Below are 17,238 nucleotides of genomic sequence, written 5' to 3'. Positions count from 1 at the left end.
AGAAAGAGATGCTGGGAAACTCGCAGAGGTGAGTCGCACTACTTTCGATAAGAAAACTAGCCAAACTAAGTCAACAATGAATGAGATTGTGTAGGGAAGTGCTCCTTGAATGCACATATTGCTACTGAATGGTATTCTTTGATTCTGTAGGCTACTACTGTTTCTTAACTTGTTTTCATTGAGATTATTACTGAAATTGCATCGCTCTTCGTACGCACTCCACTGTCTCGGCACATAGTTTTTATACTACAGTGTAGTCCCTTACCCAGTATTTTGTGGGGTGTAGAACCTAAATCGCTTTGAATGGTTGCAAAATCTTTCTGGAGAAAAAAACGTGGATCAGGATTGTCTGGATCAGCTGGACAAGGTGGATATAGGAAACTGACAGAGTGTATTTTGAACTACCATCCTCTCTTCCAGAGTATATAGGCTAGTGTTTAATCAAATGTAAGTAAAATTTTTAAAGTTCTTTTTTTTTCTTGAAAGAGCAGTCTACCACTAACACCGTTAGTACCAGAACGATATCAAAATAAACCTTCTCAAAGGAAGTCTGTTTATTTCTTTAGTATTGAGCCCACTTACACTATTTTTCAAAGGAGTCAATTACACCTCTAATCTATGATTGATGTATTTCACGATGCTTATAGTTTAGAGGCTGTGTCTATCATATTTCTGGTGCCAATTGAAGTGTTTCTGAGAGTAGAGTTATCACAGGTGTAGTTTTACAGGCTGGTCTATATTTCCTCTTCATTCTTTGTTTGCATTTTTATTGTCATATTTGTTTGTTTACTTTCCCTATTTCCCATGTTCATTGAAAAAGAAAACAAGAACAAAAAACAATTGAAGCAGGATATAGATTGGTATGACGTGCTGTACTATTGTTGTAATTTTTGTGTTGTTCTTGAATACCGGTACCAGTTACCTAAAGTAAAGATGACTGTTGTTTGATCGGGATATTGCCAGTGTCTGTGATTTGTGAAAAGTAGTGGATTTTTTTTTTCACACCTTAACCTTAAAAAAGAAAAGAAAAGAAAAGTGTTAACCTGGACTTATTGTTCATGGGCAGTTGTCATGGGTCTCTATAGACGTTATGTTATGGACATGTGTGCTAGTCCTAATACTTGCTGTAGCAACTTTTTGTGTGCAGTCTCTGCATTTTTCTAATAATCACAAAATGTATCAGTAGTTTGCCTTCTTTTACTTGCTTTACTCACTCTGATTATGTAGAATAGTAGTACATTTCAAGGCCCTTGATGTAAAAAAAAAACAAAATGCAGGAAAATTATGTCATTCAAGCCCACCCAAACAACCTTCAAATTTGGCTCTACCACGGACACCTTTCCTCCAGCTCCCTGTCATTCATCTGTGATCTGATATGATATTTGAAATAATTTCTGTATGAATCTGAATGAAGGTGACATCAGACATTGAATTGTTGAAGAACATTAAAATTGATGAAATATGATCTGTGTTCTCTATTATCATTGCACAAACCACAAAGTTTGTACCAATTAATAAACAGGAAATTCAGTACATTCTTGCCAAGGTAACTTCATTCGGATGTATCATATCCTCTTTGACGATTTACGGGATAGTATGATCTTCAATTATCAGCATAGGTAAAGGTCTTTTTGTGTCAATTACATTATAATATAACCTGGTTTTACACTGGTTCAACAACTTGCCACATTTTTGGTAAAATTTCTTATGATACTGGTGAGATTTTAGCAAAGAAGACTACATAATCATTTGAATTGTTTCAAATACAGATGTGGTGTTAGTGTTTGTTTGTTTTTCAAGTCATTCACAGGTGGAAGAGGGACAAATTATGGGTTAATGATTTTTCTCTGCTTAAAGTATTATACAGTTAAAATGGCCTATTTCTAGAAACCAAGTATATTTTGATCATCTTTATAAGAACTTGATATTTCAGAACTACAACTGAAAGTGACACTTTCATTCACCAATACTGTAGAAGTACTCGTTATGTCCTCCCCAGTACAGGGAGTTATGATGATCAAAATCATATTATTGGATATTAAATTCTGAGAAGTCTTGGGGAGGAGTTGAAAGTTATATTGTGTGAACAGTAAGCAAGTGTGGCCAATTGCATGTAGCTTCATGTGACAAGTTTAACACACCAGATGTTATTACAAGTCTTATGTCCCAGGATAAACTGTAGTCTGTTTATCTTACAGGACAAGAAATGAAGAGAAAAGAAAAACAAACACGTAGCTTTGATATTATTTCCATCAAGTAAGAGCTACACCTACTCTGATTCAGCCATTGGGCTACCCAGAGGAAACGACAGAGTTGATCACTCGGCTGCTTTCTTGAAATATGAGATTGTTGATTTATTCAATGATTGATCGATATTTATTAATTTCTGCAATTCTATGACAAACATAATTTATAAAGATACATTTTCCTTTTGTGCAAATCCATAGGATTTTTAAAAGAAGAATTAATAGACTTGATGAATTTGTACAAAATATTGACAATTATTTAATACAAATTACATGGTACATTGATAATAAAGAAAATGATTTAAAGGTACAATCTATGGGGGCAATTGCAGAAAATGGCTGTATCCTATAAGCATATGCTTGAGAGTGGAAACAGCCTAGCTGACTAATATAGATGTTTAAAATCCAGGGTGAGTATTGGGGATGAATGGAGGGTGGGGGGGGGGATGAGATAGATTGTATGTGCTGAGTGGCAAGTACATGAAAGTGGTGAGTCCATCAGTGTTTTTTTGAAGATTTGGAAGTGATTTAATGATTTAAAAAAATATGATGAAATTAGGTGAATCTTAAGCTTTGTTAAATGTTCTGAATGACTTGGACTGTTTGATGTGATCCGGTAGGGGATTCCGTATATCTGGCCCATTTTGATAACCCTGGGCAAATAGTTGTGATGTGCGTGTGGCTAGAATACCGTATGCGGAAAACAGATTTCTGGTGTACTTGCTAGAACCACATATAATGGCCATGCATGAAAATAAGTTACTGTACAAAGAAGAAGTCTTCACCCCAGAGAGAAAGTTGTTTTTGGAGTAAAAAGCAATACTTTAGAACCAAAATGTCTTTAAAATTTTTAGCAAAATTTGACACTTTGATTTGTTCAAATTATAATGTGACTCTGAACATGAGTTGAAATTAGATAACCTGACATGCTATGTGCTCTTTTATAAAGTGTTTCATGTGCTTTGTAAAAAGAGAGATGCCAGATGAATTCATTTACTGAAATGATCTTTTTCCCCCCTTATCTTTCATGGATAATGCATGATGTCGTAATAATATAATTTGATACTTTGAAGTAGAATCATAAAGAAAATGTTTATATTGAAAAGTTTGGAAGAAAATGTTGAAAATGCAAACTTATGAGGGATGTTTAAGAGCACTGTCTTTAGGGAGGTATATCACAATGTTTTGTCAATGTGAACATGTCCAAAAGAGATTACCTTATCACACATGTTCGTTGTTGAAGTGATGTTTTAGAATTATTTTTCTTCATGTTTTCGTTTTCTCTCACAGTCAGACCAATTAGCTGCAGCTGGTCATTGACCTCACACTTTGTGTAGATGCTCTAGCGAGGATGGCCAGCAAGTTTGACGAACTGCGCAAGAAATTCAGTGCAGAGGGTGGGAATGGGAACCCCCCGCTGGGAGCTGGGGGCCCACGGTTGCCCGGGAGACCAGGGGGTCGGAGCGGGGTCCACAGCACCGCCAGTTTGGCTGGCGCAGATGGAGTAGGGAAAGTAGGGGCAGGCTTCGGGAGCCAGCCGCCGCCACCCAAACTACCAGACCGCACGCCTTCCAAGACCTCCAGCTCCTCAAGCTTAACGGGCATTCCCCCAGGTGAGGTCTTCTCGCTTATCACCATGGTAACCCGCTTATCACCATGGTAACCCAGTTAGCACTGTGATCTTGTTTGGGCAACATGCAAATGATTGTGATGAATATTGTCATATTCTAAAATTCCCATCAGGAGAATATGATTTCATCTGTTGAAATGGTGGTGATAATTTTTGCAGGAAAATCTTATCCACTGACTGTTTGCCAGTGATTTTAGACCATTATTTTCTGAGTACCGTGAAATGCTTTATCTGAAAGCACAGTGAAATATATAAAAGGCTAAAAGTGATTTTGTGTGATTTATTTTTTGGATGATATTTTCAGCATGCTCATATTCATTAAAAAATCAATTGATCCTAAAGTGCAGTATGTAATTCAAATCTGAACAATCACCCAGAAAATGGAAGTACATGTAATGAAGTTTGTGTGGATATGCAAAGTTTGGAACAGCATACAATATTTGTCATTCACTACTTCATTTACTGTGTAAATTGTGCCAATTTTACAGGTCATGAATGCAATGATGACTGTATTTATGTTCACTAAATGTGGCTAATTGGACAGAACTGGAAATTGTAGCGTCAACATGAAAGTGAAGCACTTTCACCCTCAAAAAAAAAAAAGATTCACTGAATGTGGTTCATTTGACAGAACAGGAAACTGTAGCGTCAACATGAAAGTGAAACATTTCCACCCTTTAAAGAAAAAAAAAAATCACTGAATGTGACTCATTAGACAGAAGTTGTAGTGTTGACATGAAAGTTTAAAATTTTCAGTGAAAAAGAAAGTTCACCAAATGTAATTTAGCTTATTTGACAGAATAGGAAGTGGTAGTGCCAACAAGAAAGTCAATACTGGTATTAAACAGTTAGGCAAAGGAGAAGTCAATTTAGCCACTCACAGCATATAAGTGATCCTGGCAATTCAATTCAATCTGGTTTATTCATTCTCAATACTGTCATAGCAGCCAAATGGCTGAATTGCGGAGTAACATACAGCTGTATGTACAACAAGATATAAGATATCATTATTACATATTCAAACGATACATAATAATCATATACACACACATACACATATTTATGATTATTTATGAAGACTGTGAAAGAATAATAAGTTTACTTCACAATATGAAAAATATACAAGACGGCAGCAATCAAAAATGAATAAAAATGCCAATTGCATTGTTTGCTATTACCTCATGTACAGGTATAACCTGAACCAACTGGCATACAGCGCCCCTTGTCATTATGCTGTATACCATGTGCTTTTAATTATGACATACACCAATCAGGTGACGAGGGAAACACTAAGATACACACACACACGCACACATGCACACATACATTAATAAAAGGTAAATGACTTTTGGTTGTGGGATATACAACACGGAGGTACATACAGGTCTCAGCAAAAAGCCAAGTGTGTTGAATCTGTGAACAGGGTTCAAACTGTAAAATCTTGTCTTTAAAAGATGATTTCAGGTTCATCTTGAATGTAAGTATATTAACTTCAAATAATACATATTACATTACGTCAAAATCTTAAGATCACTTGCAATCTCCCCCTAAAAAAAAAAACACAATCACATAATGCACAAGAATTACCATAATAAAATCCATTCACTGACATTGACAGCTGTTAAAATGGTTTTATTGTCTACGATCCACCCGCCACCAGCTCTGCCGACCAGGAATACAGCGCCAGTCCTCCCAGTATCCATGGCAGGTGAGCCAGAGCTGGAAGAGGAGATGTACACCGAGGCAGACGAGGACCTGGGGGTTAATGGGGAGGATGAGGAGCTCTATATGGTCGATCTGGACGATGATGTTGATGCAAATGTGGAGGGCGCCACCTTCTCTTTACCTGCGATGTATTACATGGTAAGAGAGGGGGCATATCATCTCGCATTCAGGTCACGTTCATACCTGGGGGTAGTCCTTCCTACTCTTTTTGAACGGAAGCAATTGTGTCCCGGTTCTGTGATTGAATTATGCAGTTGGCCTCATAAATGACCCAAAATATGCAACATTTATGTAAGAAATAGTTTGTGTCTCTGCTTGTGTGTATATAACTATGCGTGTTTGTTTGCATATGTATGTGTTTGTGTATATGTTGTCATTTCCTAGTTACACTTATATTTGCAGTTGTGATTATTGTGGTTAAACAACATTGATGACACAGGAAAGACCTTTCGGATATGCGGTTGTAGTACTTAGTGAAATAATAGTTACGTTCAGACAACAAGCCCTAAACTCGAGGTTAGGAAACCTCGAGGTTAAGCTCTTGCCCCCTAACTTCGACGTGCTTCCACACGAAGCTTAACCTCAAGGTTAAACTGCCCCTTTGAGTGCATTGATTTTTGTGTCCACACGGTGCTTAACTACGAGTGGGGACCCCCGCGGCTCGTGGTTAGAGCGCTAACCATAAGATATCTTGTGGCTCTTAACATCAAGCTAACCTCGAAGTTAGCTAACTATGAGTGCGTCTACACGGTCCCTAACTATCTGTACAAGCTTAACCTCGAGGTTTCCTAACCTCAAGGTTAAGGCTTGTCGTCTGAACGTAACTAATGTGATCCCTTAAAAAGCGATGGATCTGCCCTTTTCGTAAATCTTGTTAATATAAGATACTTTCTATGGACAGCCTTTGTGTGCTGGTACAAGACAAACCCTCTCATTTCCATATGCTCACATGCACTGTGCTGCTTATTCAGAAGTTACCATCTTGACACAGAGTTGTGATGAATTAAAAAGAGACGGCTCCTTCTTGGTGAATACTGCGATGCACTACTTCACCTAGTACCTACAAAGTTTGATTTTGATGTCATAGACCAATAATGATAAACTCTTCTCTGCCCTGAACATAATACACAGATCCATTGTGTGTTGATAAACATGGGTTACATCAAATGTGCTAGATTAGGATTATTGAAATTCACTGGATAATAGCTTTGCTGGAAGAGAGTTTGACAAAGAGGATATTTAGTCCAGATGTCCTTCACATTTTATTTCACCGGATCTAATCATGTGAGGTCTTCAGATTAAAGTTATATCGATATAAATGTAAACAATATATTCATTTATTTCATATATTTCTGATGAATTTGTCACAGCCTCTGAGTCTCAGCTCTGTTCGATAGGTATGGGTATCTGTGCTATTTGTGTTGCAAACAAATACTGTAAAATGTGATATATTCGCTGCATGAATTTTTTGCGAATTGAGCCGACGGCCGTTTTTGCGGCATGATATTTTCACGAAACTGCCACTGGCATTCAATGCCTTATAGTGTAGACAAGAACTTTCATGTGCATTTTAATTGCGCAAATCGTGGGGCTCGTGAAATTTCCGCATTAAAATGCACGCAAACATTCCTCGTTTTACAGTACATATCTCTTTATCCCTTCATGATAGCTCTCGTTGCCAATCTATCATTGTTCTTATCAAAACATATTCAGGTGGAAATCCTGAGTACTGAGCCATAATTGATGTTCAGTGTGTTGTAGTGGAAGTGTGGACACCAGAAATGATGGATCCCACTTCAGGATCTATTCTGCAGACGTTTCAAAAAAGTATGTCTGATGCACTGACAGGTCACGTAGTTTGAACTTCTACATCCTGACTTCGTCCTCTTCCTTCTCCGTCTGCCTCTGTTATGACTTTAAAGTTAAAGCCTACCTTTCAAAAACCGATACTATGTTACACATATTTCTGTAAAATGATATTCATTCTAATATTAGGTCTGCTATTATTTAGATTTTCCCTTCATGTCACTGGATTTGAAACTTGTTGCGGCTTCCAAATGTGAAAAGAGGAAGTAAAGATGTTAGGCTGTGAGAGATAGTGTTCTGTGTAGAATTTATTGCTGACACACGTGCAGTATGCATAGCCCTTTGTGTGTTGAAATGATAAGTTACAAAGTGCGAAATCAAAAAATTATGTTAGAGATCACCCCATTCCTCCTCATGCCATTCAACCTAGAGCTCCCATGGAAACACACTCTCTGTTCTTGTTTGTAATTCACATGAAGTTTCAGAATAATAAGTCTCAGTATTCTAGTTGTTTAAGTGATTTCCCCTCCTGGCCTAGGATATAATCAACCTTTAAAAAAATGGTGCTGCAGAAGGAAGTTTCAGAAGGAAAGGTATTAAAGGGAAAGTTTCCCCAATCATGTTTGTCTATTCAGTGAATGCAGAGAGATTAAAGAACATGTTCAGCTTCAGATATAAGGACTAAGAGAATGCAGCAATAATAGTAGAACACATCTGTGAAAGTTTGAGGAAAATTAGACAATCCATTCAAAAGTTAAGAAGTTTTGAAGTTTCAGTGCCACCATTACTGGATAAGGAGACTACTACAACTTGTGATGTCTCATGCATAGAATGGTATAAAGAAATTATAAAGAAATTTCATCACATTTTCACTTTGCTTGCATGATAAAAGAGCACTTGACTAATCTCATTCAGAAGGCAGGGGGAATAATATTACTCTTTGATAACATATATCAGTAACAAGTAAAAGGAATGTGTACTTTTTCAAAAAATAAAATTTTGTGAAATTCTTCTTGAATTGTCCTTATATCATTCTACACATGTGACATCATACACTGTAGTAGTCTTCTCATCCAGAAGTGACTTCACAGAAACTTTAGAAATTCATAACTTTTGAACGGTTTGCCCAATTTTCCTCACACTTTCAGCAATGTGTTCTGCTAATATTGCTGCATTCTCTCAATCCACGTATGAAGGTGAACTTGTCCTTTAAAGTAAAACAGGAAGTGATGAAAGTTTTAGGAAAAGCAGACATTATTCCACATGCTACCCAGTTTAGATGGAATCTCTACAACAATTTAAGTGATGTCACAGTAATTTTATAAAGCTGTATTCAAGAGATGCAAAAAGGATTTCACACAATGGTCCCTTTTCTGGGAGATCAAAAAGGACTTTGATACAATTCCTCCATAGAGAATTACAATTGCCTTTTCAGCTTATTTCAGTAACAGATCTCAAGATGGTGTACATTTGATTGAAACAATGAAGACTTATGGAATTTCTGTGAAATGTGTCTTGTAATGTTCTGCATATGTACATGTACTACTGTGACAAATCAATTTATTATAGAGTTTTCATCTCAAGAGGGCAGCACATGAAATAAATTAAAACTTTACAGATTGTCAGATTGTCCTCAAACTTTCACTGAGTGTTCCACTATATCTTAGTGCATTCCACGAAGCCATACATGTGTTGGGGAAAGATCCCCCTTATGGTCAGAGCTTTGCCTTTGAAAATATTTGCTATTCCATGCCAACTGGACATCTACTCTCTGCTATGGCTATTACTGGGAATAGGAAATGTGGTCCTTAAATATCACTCTTTGCATTCTTTCTGTTTTCAACCATGCTAAAGTTATGATGAATATGGCTAGCTCTGTATGATCTCAAAAATTCAATCTACTGTCAAGAAGTTTTTACCTGCAGCTTACTTTTTGTTGTGAAGATTTTCAAATCAAATCAAAAACTTGGACCTAAACCTAAAAGACTTAGGGAACTAGAAAACTTCAATACATTCAATATGAGAAAGCCCCCTTCAGTGGTCTAAAATCCTTGTCCAAAAAAGTTGGAAAATTAATGAATCCTTGCATCAACTTGTTTTCATTGCAACGGATTAACAAATAGCCCTTCATCATCAAGGTAAAGGATTAGAACCAGCACTGACTGTTGGGCAAAAGTGTGGTAGTCTAGTGGATATGATGCCTGTCTGTGAATTAACATAATCAGGAGATCATTAGTTTGAATCCAACCTGAGTATGTATGCCCAGGATTTGTTTTGTTTTGTTTTGTTTTGTTTTTGTCATGGCTACTACTAAAATGCTGAATAAGTGGTGCTTATTTATGTTGATGAAGGGCAGTTTGTCAATCTGTTGCAATGAAAACAGCTTTTTAGAAAAGGCCTTTAATTCATCCGGCTGGGGAAAGCACAGTCTGGGAGCCTTTGTGGGAAGATCCCTTTGAACGTAGAAAGACAGAAAGAAAGAAAAACAAAGGTCATGGGAACAGAGACAAGCCGTATCTTCAGTAGGGAAAGCCTCTTTGCTTTCAGTTTCCTTGTATCCTACTGCTGCAAACTTGGAAGGCATGTTGTAGTTCAAGGACAACACAGCAATATGAATGGTGATCTCCATCATTTTTAATGATAAGGATGGCATGGCAGTTTTGTAGGCAGCCGCGAGTCGCATAATCTCCAGACTTTTCACATGATAATGTTTAATGATATACAGTACATGTACGCCATTGCAATATGGAGAATATTTGAAAAGTAGCCTTGTCATGGTGTCATTAAATGCAAGCATTTGCTTGATTCTGCCACAAACTATAATTGCAAACTGTACACTCAAGCGGTCCAAGTTCTGATTTGGGATCCTGTGTCTTCGTTGTGAAGTTTAACTTGAGATCATTCATTGATACATGATTGAAAGTGGTTCTAACATAGAGGAAAAAATAAAGATAGCTTGTAAATCATTATTCAATGTATTTTATGTAACACCTGAATAGATCTCCTTGTCATTTGATGGGTTGTTTGATATTCATCATTTGTCCCATTTTACTATGACAGCATCATTCGTGCAATTATGGGTCCATTCACTGTCTTGAATCCCTGTGATTTGCTCCATTGCACGCACGCTGAGAGCCCGGTTCCCTACTTAAGTAAAAAAACGCTTGCCTTTGCAGTGTGCATTTGATCAAGCATATTGACAGACAGTGTGCCAGCATCTAGCACTCGGCTCTCTCTCTCGATCTCAGATCTTGCACATTCTTGTCTTGTTTCTAAATGCATAAAACATCAAATGACAAGGATTTATTTTTAGGTGTTATATAAAACAAATGATAAATTTTTTTCATTCGTGCAGTGGACAGAATATTTCATCTTTCACCTCATGAAATATGCTATCCATTGTACTCATGAACATTCATTATTTGTATATCATTATTCTACAATTGTCTGCCTCTTTTCTATCTTTTTTTTTACCATGTAAGCAAACACATGAGGAAAAAGCTAGAATGTTGACATTATCATGCAACACTGAACATGAGCACTAGAACCTAACAGTGTACAGGGCAATGCTGTATTAAAACTGTGCACATGAACATGCCCCAAGAACAGCCACACTACCACAATATGCACATGGATATGGTACAGTTACTCAACCGATGCTGTATAGAGAAACAATCCTCTGTACTTGATTGGTCGTTGATGAATTGAGTGATCAGTGTTTCAGTTGTCACTTGGAAAATATGTAGTGTAATGAAATCCTACACTATATTCTGTATATGAATTCCTTTAAATTTAGTAAAAGAGAATGTCAGTTTAGATGATGTGACAGCTATCACTAAGACCCCGTTTACAGTGAGTGAAAGGGCCGGGCTCGGCCGCGGCCGAGCCCGGCCTTCATTTCACTGTAAACGCGCAAAAGGCCTAATGCGATACCAAAATTGGCCACGCATTTGGCCAAGCTCTGGAGGTAGTCTCGGCTGTGGCCGAGCCGCTGCCAAGCCCCGCCTTTTCTCACTGTAAACGCAAACTGGGTCAAATGCGGTACCAAATTGTAACCGGCGTGCTCCTAGTAATAATCGTTTGTTTAGAAGTAGAGCCCCACTAAAATATTGAAATGTTTGAATTAAAAGCCCGGGCCGAGCCTGGCACTGTAAACGGACAGAATTGTGGGGCCGAGTACCACAATTGAGGCCAAGCTCGGCTGCGGCTCGGCCCGGGCTCGGCCCGACCCTGCACTGTAAACGGGGTCTAAGATTATCTCTAAGTCAAAAAGTGGAAGTTGAAATGACTTCAGATGATTGCAGCCATAATTTTGATGGTTTCATCAAGTGTTTGGACACTAGAGGGAGACCTAGGATTACCTGAAACTCTCAATTTTATGCTGTTGCCCCTTGTGAATGTCACTCGCCTTTTGTCATGAGGGGCGCACTCTGTTTATTTTGTGTTTGACCCATGGCATGCAGTTTGATTTATGATGCCTTGTCTTCTCTAGTCACACATGTTTGATTCTTTTTCTGTCTGGGTATTTGCATCTGTTTGGATTTGATTTCAAGTTTATTGTAGAAGTAGGACAAAATCTGAAAAACCTGTTCAAGGCCGTAAATGTGGACTATTGAATTGTTTCATCCATGTCAAAGTTATATGGTAAACTAAGTCAAATGCGTGCATACTATATTTTTTTATTCGCCATCAGAATAATGATAATTGCAGTCTTCATGATCATACTAAAATGGTTCACGATGTCACTAAATTCTAGTACAGGTAGCATTCTGGAAAAGATTACGAGGCTCAGACATTTTCAAAGCAAGACTCAGATACTTGCATTTACATTATATATATATGCCAACTCGTGCAGACTGGAAGCCTTGAAGTATGTCAGGTATGTTTGACATCTTTGATATTGATAGGCTTTTGTCATTCATACAATACCTTTGCTACACATGGAACAGTAGCACTAATCTGCAATTGAAAACTATCCCCTGAAGTAATGACCCAACAACCTTGTCCACAGTAGACTCTACAAAGTTTTAATGGGCTGCATACCATTTACGAGCTTGTGATGATTGTTTCTGGAGTAGCAACTCAGCTTGGGTCTCTTTTGTACATTTGTGTATATTCACTGAAATTATTTCTTAAAAATGTGTCCATTTTACATTAATTTCAGCATTTCACTTTCTCTAGCTAAAACTACATCATAGGGCTTGATGAGTTGTTGTGTCAACACATTTTCCCTTTCTCACCCCCAACCTCATTACTACATGTAACACACCATAAGTATGTAGCTCATGTTATGGTGGCCCAATCTTTCAGTTCCCTGCCCCCCTCCCCCTTCCAACTTTTACTTTGATACAGTACCCATTATACCTATGCCATTCATAAGCTCATATAGTCATAACCAAGTTCCCTAATGTGAGGGGGGGGGGGGGCGGTGCTGGCAGCATAGTTTTCATATTGTCCGTCCATCCATCCATTCATATGTATTAGATGTTAGCGTATTGTTAAGTATAGCAGACACAAAACACATTAAACTTTGCTTTGAATGATGTTTTCATTATGATTTAATAAGCTAGAGTACAAAAAAAAAAAAGACTGCTGGTTGATATTAACAACACGAGTGGTAATTTGAGGTGCAAGAAATCTATTGAAACTTTGCAAGCAGATGCTGCCCCCTCCTTATGTTACTTCACACGTAAGAAACTTGGGATTGCCATAATGAATGATCATTAATACACAGTAGAAAATACACAGTAGAAGAAGCCATGTAATATTAGCAGTGTTGGCAAACATACTGCTGACTTGAACACCCACCAGTCATCTTGATTTATAAATATGAATATCACATACACTTTTTTGAAAAGAAATATTTTATATATTGCTTTGCCATTGTTACTATCTTGTCAATGCTTAAATTAAACAAAAAAGAAATTGAGTCCTTTTCCTTTGCAAAAAAAATAAAATAAAATTTTGGGGGAAAATATTACTCGGATAAGACTTATCAAGTCACCTGCTCAAAAATTATGTCAGATGCTGTGTCAGATGATGTACTTGTACTTGAGTTCAATAGTAAGGCATTACCTTCTCATTTTCTGAGTAATTTTACGTGCAGTCTTCCTAATCTCTGTTGGTATGAGGCAAATGGACCTTTTGGGTATAACTTTGCCTTTGTTTGGTGCTGTTGTTGAAAACTTTGAAATTCATTATAACGTTCTAGTATGGGTAAGGGCCTGTGTCAGTACCAGACAGTCTTGATAATTTGTGTAAAATCTTGAAATTCAAAGGCATGGTTAATGATTAACCAAAAACTGTACAATGCTGGACATCGTAAACTGACCATGGGAATTCCTTTGTTGGTGTGAAGAAAACTGTGTTTGTTTCTGCCAGACTTAGTCTCACTTCCAGCAACAATCATGTGCATTATTTTTGTGCATTATTAGAAGTAATGATCTTTCAGTAAGTTATATTGATGGCTTTTACCCAAGATCATGAACAGGCATGAACTGTAAAAAGCCATGTCACATTTATAGTTTCTAAACCTGTTGATGATGGACTGATTATGCCACAACATGCATTACTCATAAAGCCTTACACCCCTGCCTGAGTATACTCGGGACTCATCCTCAATGGGTTTAAGTTTTGACCATTGTTGCTATCATTAATAAGAGTGTAAAGTCCTCCTATAGTATTCAATGATTGCACATATTTTCTACATCACCATGACTACAGTTTTGCAACCACAGTAGTGAAACTAGGTCGTGGATTATGTTCTTCTTCATTTGTGTTTGTGTTTGTTTGTTTGTTTGTTTGTTTTTTTCACGGGTGACAACCGTAATTACCAAGTGGCTTGATTGACAGACTGGCACATTGGAGCTCATTGATATGAAATGGAAAGACTTCCTTATGTCCCCCCCCCCCCCCCCCCCCTCCACCCACTAATATTGCCATCCCACTCTTTACTACTCTACTCTGGTAAGCTTACGCACAAATGCATGCATGTTTGGCAGGTAGCGGAGACTGCATGCATCGTTGCGTAAGCTAACAAGGGCATGGTTGTGTAGAGTGGTATGGCATAGATAAGTGGGGGGGGGGGGGGGGGGGGAGAGTGATGGGAACATTAGGGAGTCTTTCCAACAAAATATAATGTCATCACTGGACCAGGGCTGAAAATGAGTGCGGGCTCATAATGCATTATTGAGCTACTTGATTGAAAAAAAAGATATGTTTTTTATTTATTTATTTATTTTTAATGGTAAATAGGATTCAGCGGTTTTTGCTGTAGATTTACAACCTTGGCCCGAATGCACATACTGGGCCAACAGAAGTTTAAAGGGAAATTCTAATACATATTCAAGATGACTTGAATACAGGAAGGAAGAGAGAAGAGAGTATGAGATCAAACCAGAACAGAGAGACTTTCATGATAATAGGAAAAAAGGAGAAGGTTATAAGATATTGATACATTTAATAGTTTTACATGTTTTTATGGCACAGTGTTAAATATCAATCACAATATATACAAAGTGTATGTTGTATTGCCATTTTGTGGCTGAATTGATTATGGTAATAATAATGATAATAATAATAATGATAATAATGATGATAATAATAATAATAATAATAATAATAATAATAATAATAATAATTATTATTATTATTATTATTATTATTATCATTATTATTATTATTATTATTATTATCATTATTATTATTATTATTATTATTATTATGATGATGATGATGATAATAATGATAATAAAAATAATAAAAATGTAATAATGATAATATTTAACAATACAAGTTCATATGTCAAACAGTAGGTAAAATGATGTCCTTTTCTTATACCTGTAACATTGACTTGTTAAGATAGAATGATATTACAGAAGATTTATCATGACTTTTAATGAAACATTTGAGCAACTGTAACACGTAGTACTTCCTTTGAAAGAAACCATTGCTATGCCATTATAAGACTACAATATATAAGAGCATGTGACAGACATAATTTTTCCTTCTTTATTATTTCATTAAAAAGAACTAGTGAAGATTGAAAGAAGTGCCAACTCATCACCTCACAAGGTTTGCTTACATTTGACTATAGCAGATGCTTGCTTTTTTGTGTGAAAACATGTGATACCGAAATTCCATAATTTTCTCAATTTTTGTCAACTCGTAGCAAAATTCTGCCATTCCACATGTTTGATGTGACTAGATTTGTATGACCATCAACTTGATTGTGGCATGGACTTTTCATGTTTATTCACCATTGTTTGCAGAGAAACTTTCACTGTCTGCAAAATGTTACAAATCTTCACAGTCTAAACATTGTGTGGACCCCTATGGAAACCAGCATTTGCTGATCAAGGTGTTCCGTCCAATGATGTGGAAATAAAATGAATTCGCTTCAATTCAATTCGATGAACATTATAGAGTATTAAATTGAGACATTTACTTTATGCAAGGTAATCATATCTTTCTGATAAAGGTTCCAAAGGTAGAAAGGCCAGGAGAAAACATCAGTCTTATTGTATTGTTTTGTTTTGTTCGCCATCTGTATGTTCGTGTTTGCTCATTTTGTTTTGGTTCGGTATGCCAGTTCCACATCCTGACATCTGTATTCTTATGGTCTGAGCAAATTGTTTCTCAAAATCCAGTTTATTTTACCCAAATTTTTTTGGGGGGGTTTTCAAGCAGTATCAGTTGCAAATGTTTGACTGCCATGACTTGGACATTGCACAAACCAATAGTTCCTTGTACAAACTACTGTATACACCATATATTAAGCAAGTCTTATTTTTCGCAAATCGGGACTTCCCGACAATTTTGCAAGTGGTTAAATTCGCGATTGTGGAGTACAGTGTTTAATGGAGAAACATTTTCATGCATGGCACATTCATGTCAGAATCATAGTTAATATTTTTGCATGTTTCTAGATTCATGAATAGCACCCGACTCGTCAAATTCACGAAAATTAAAACCTCGCAAAATATGTGGCATATTCATACATCATACATTTCAACCTCACATAATGATGTAAGAACTGGAGGCTTGGTGTCTTAAAGTTCATGCATATTCTTGTGGTGTGTTTGTGTGTGTGTATGTGTGTGCATTATATGTATGTGTTTTTTAGGCTAATTGCCATGTTTTCATTAATAGCAGAGTGTAATATTTCAGTACAAGCGCTCTGCGCTCTGGACTGGTTGTTATATCTTGGTCATGTGATGCAAGGTCATGTTAATAGATCTCTGATATCGAAGGAAGTACCCAATGGGCCAAGAAATACACAACTCTAAGAATAAGCGCGAAGACAGTGTCTTTGACTTCACATGTACAACTGCAGTCGAAAAGCAGGGGGCACATTGTACTTCTCATCTTTCTCTATACTGTTGCTACCAAAAAGACAGGGGGAAATCGTCCACGAAGCGGTAGAGTTCACAGTCATGTTGCGACAGGTAGGTGCTCTCTTTTTCGTCCGCGAGTGATGTATCTGTTTGTGTGTTTGGTATGTAAATGTTTTGAGAATTGGAGTGATTGAATGACATGGGGCATGAATCACGATGAGTGGCGAAGTCAACCCACAGGAAGCGTCTCATTTCCACATCATTTGAACGAGGGCGGACTGCGATCCATACCGCAGCTTGCTCTCTCGCTGGCTCTACAGCACACTCGCACACCAAGAATAATAATAAAAAAAAAGAATGGGGGGGGGGGAAGAGGTTTGAAACGTGAAGCTTGAGAGGAGGATAGCCTATACTAATTAGATCAGTGGAGTTCTGTCAATTGCAACTACCGTAAAGACATTTTAAGATAACTGTAACTAGTTACGGCACCCCGCAG

The 17,238-nt window shown here is 37.2% G+C and overlaps 1 protein-coding gene across 1 annotated transcript in view; it reads left to right on the top strand.

The window, feature by feature from the left end:
• LOC139732189 (tyrosine-protein kinase Fer-like) overlaps positions 1 to 17,238 on the top strand; it is an 85,096-nt gene continuing 67,858 nt past the window's right edge. Inside the window, exons 1-3 of the mRNA XM_071643063.1 lie at positions 1 to 28; positions 3,537 to 3,859; positions 5,537 to 5,739. Coding sequence (XP_071499164.1) covers positions 3,598 to 3,859; positions 5,537 to 5,739 — 465 coding nt within the window. The 5' untranslated portion in view covers positions 1 to 28; positions 3,537 to 3,597. The remainder of the gene's footprint in view (positions 29 to 3,536; positions 3,860 to 5,536; positions 5,740 to 17,238) is intronic.

The sequence above is a fragment of the Diadema antillarum genome, unplaced genomic scaffold (assembly GCF_040938485.1).
Source record: "Diadema antillarum isolate AM-2024a unplaced genomic scaffold, OU_Dant_1.0 seq00000403_RagTag, whole genome shotgun sequence".
Taxonomy (NCBI): Eukaryota; Metazoa; Echinodermata; class Echinoidea; order Diadematoida; family Diadematidae; genus Diadema; species Diadema antillarum.
This window is presented reverse-complemented; position numbering and strand designations above follow the sequence as displayed.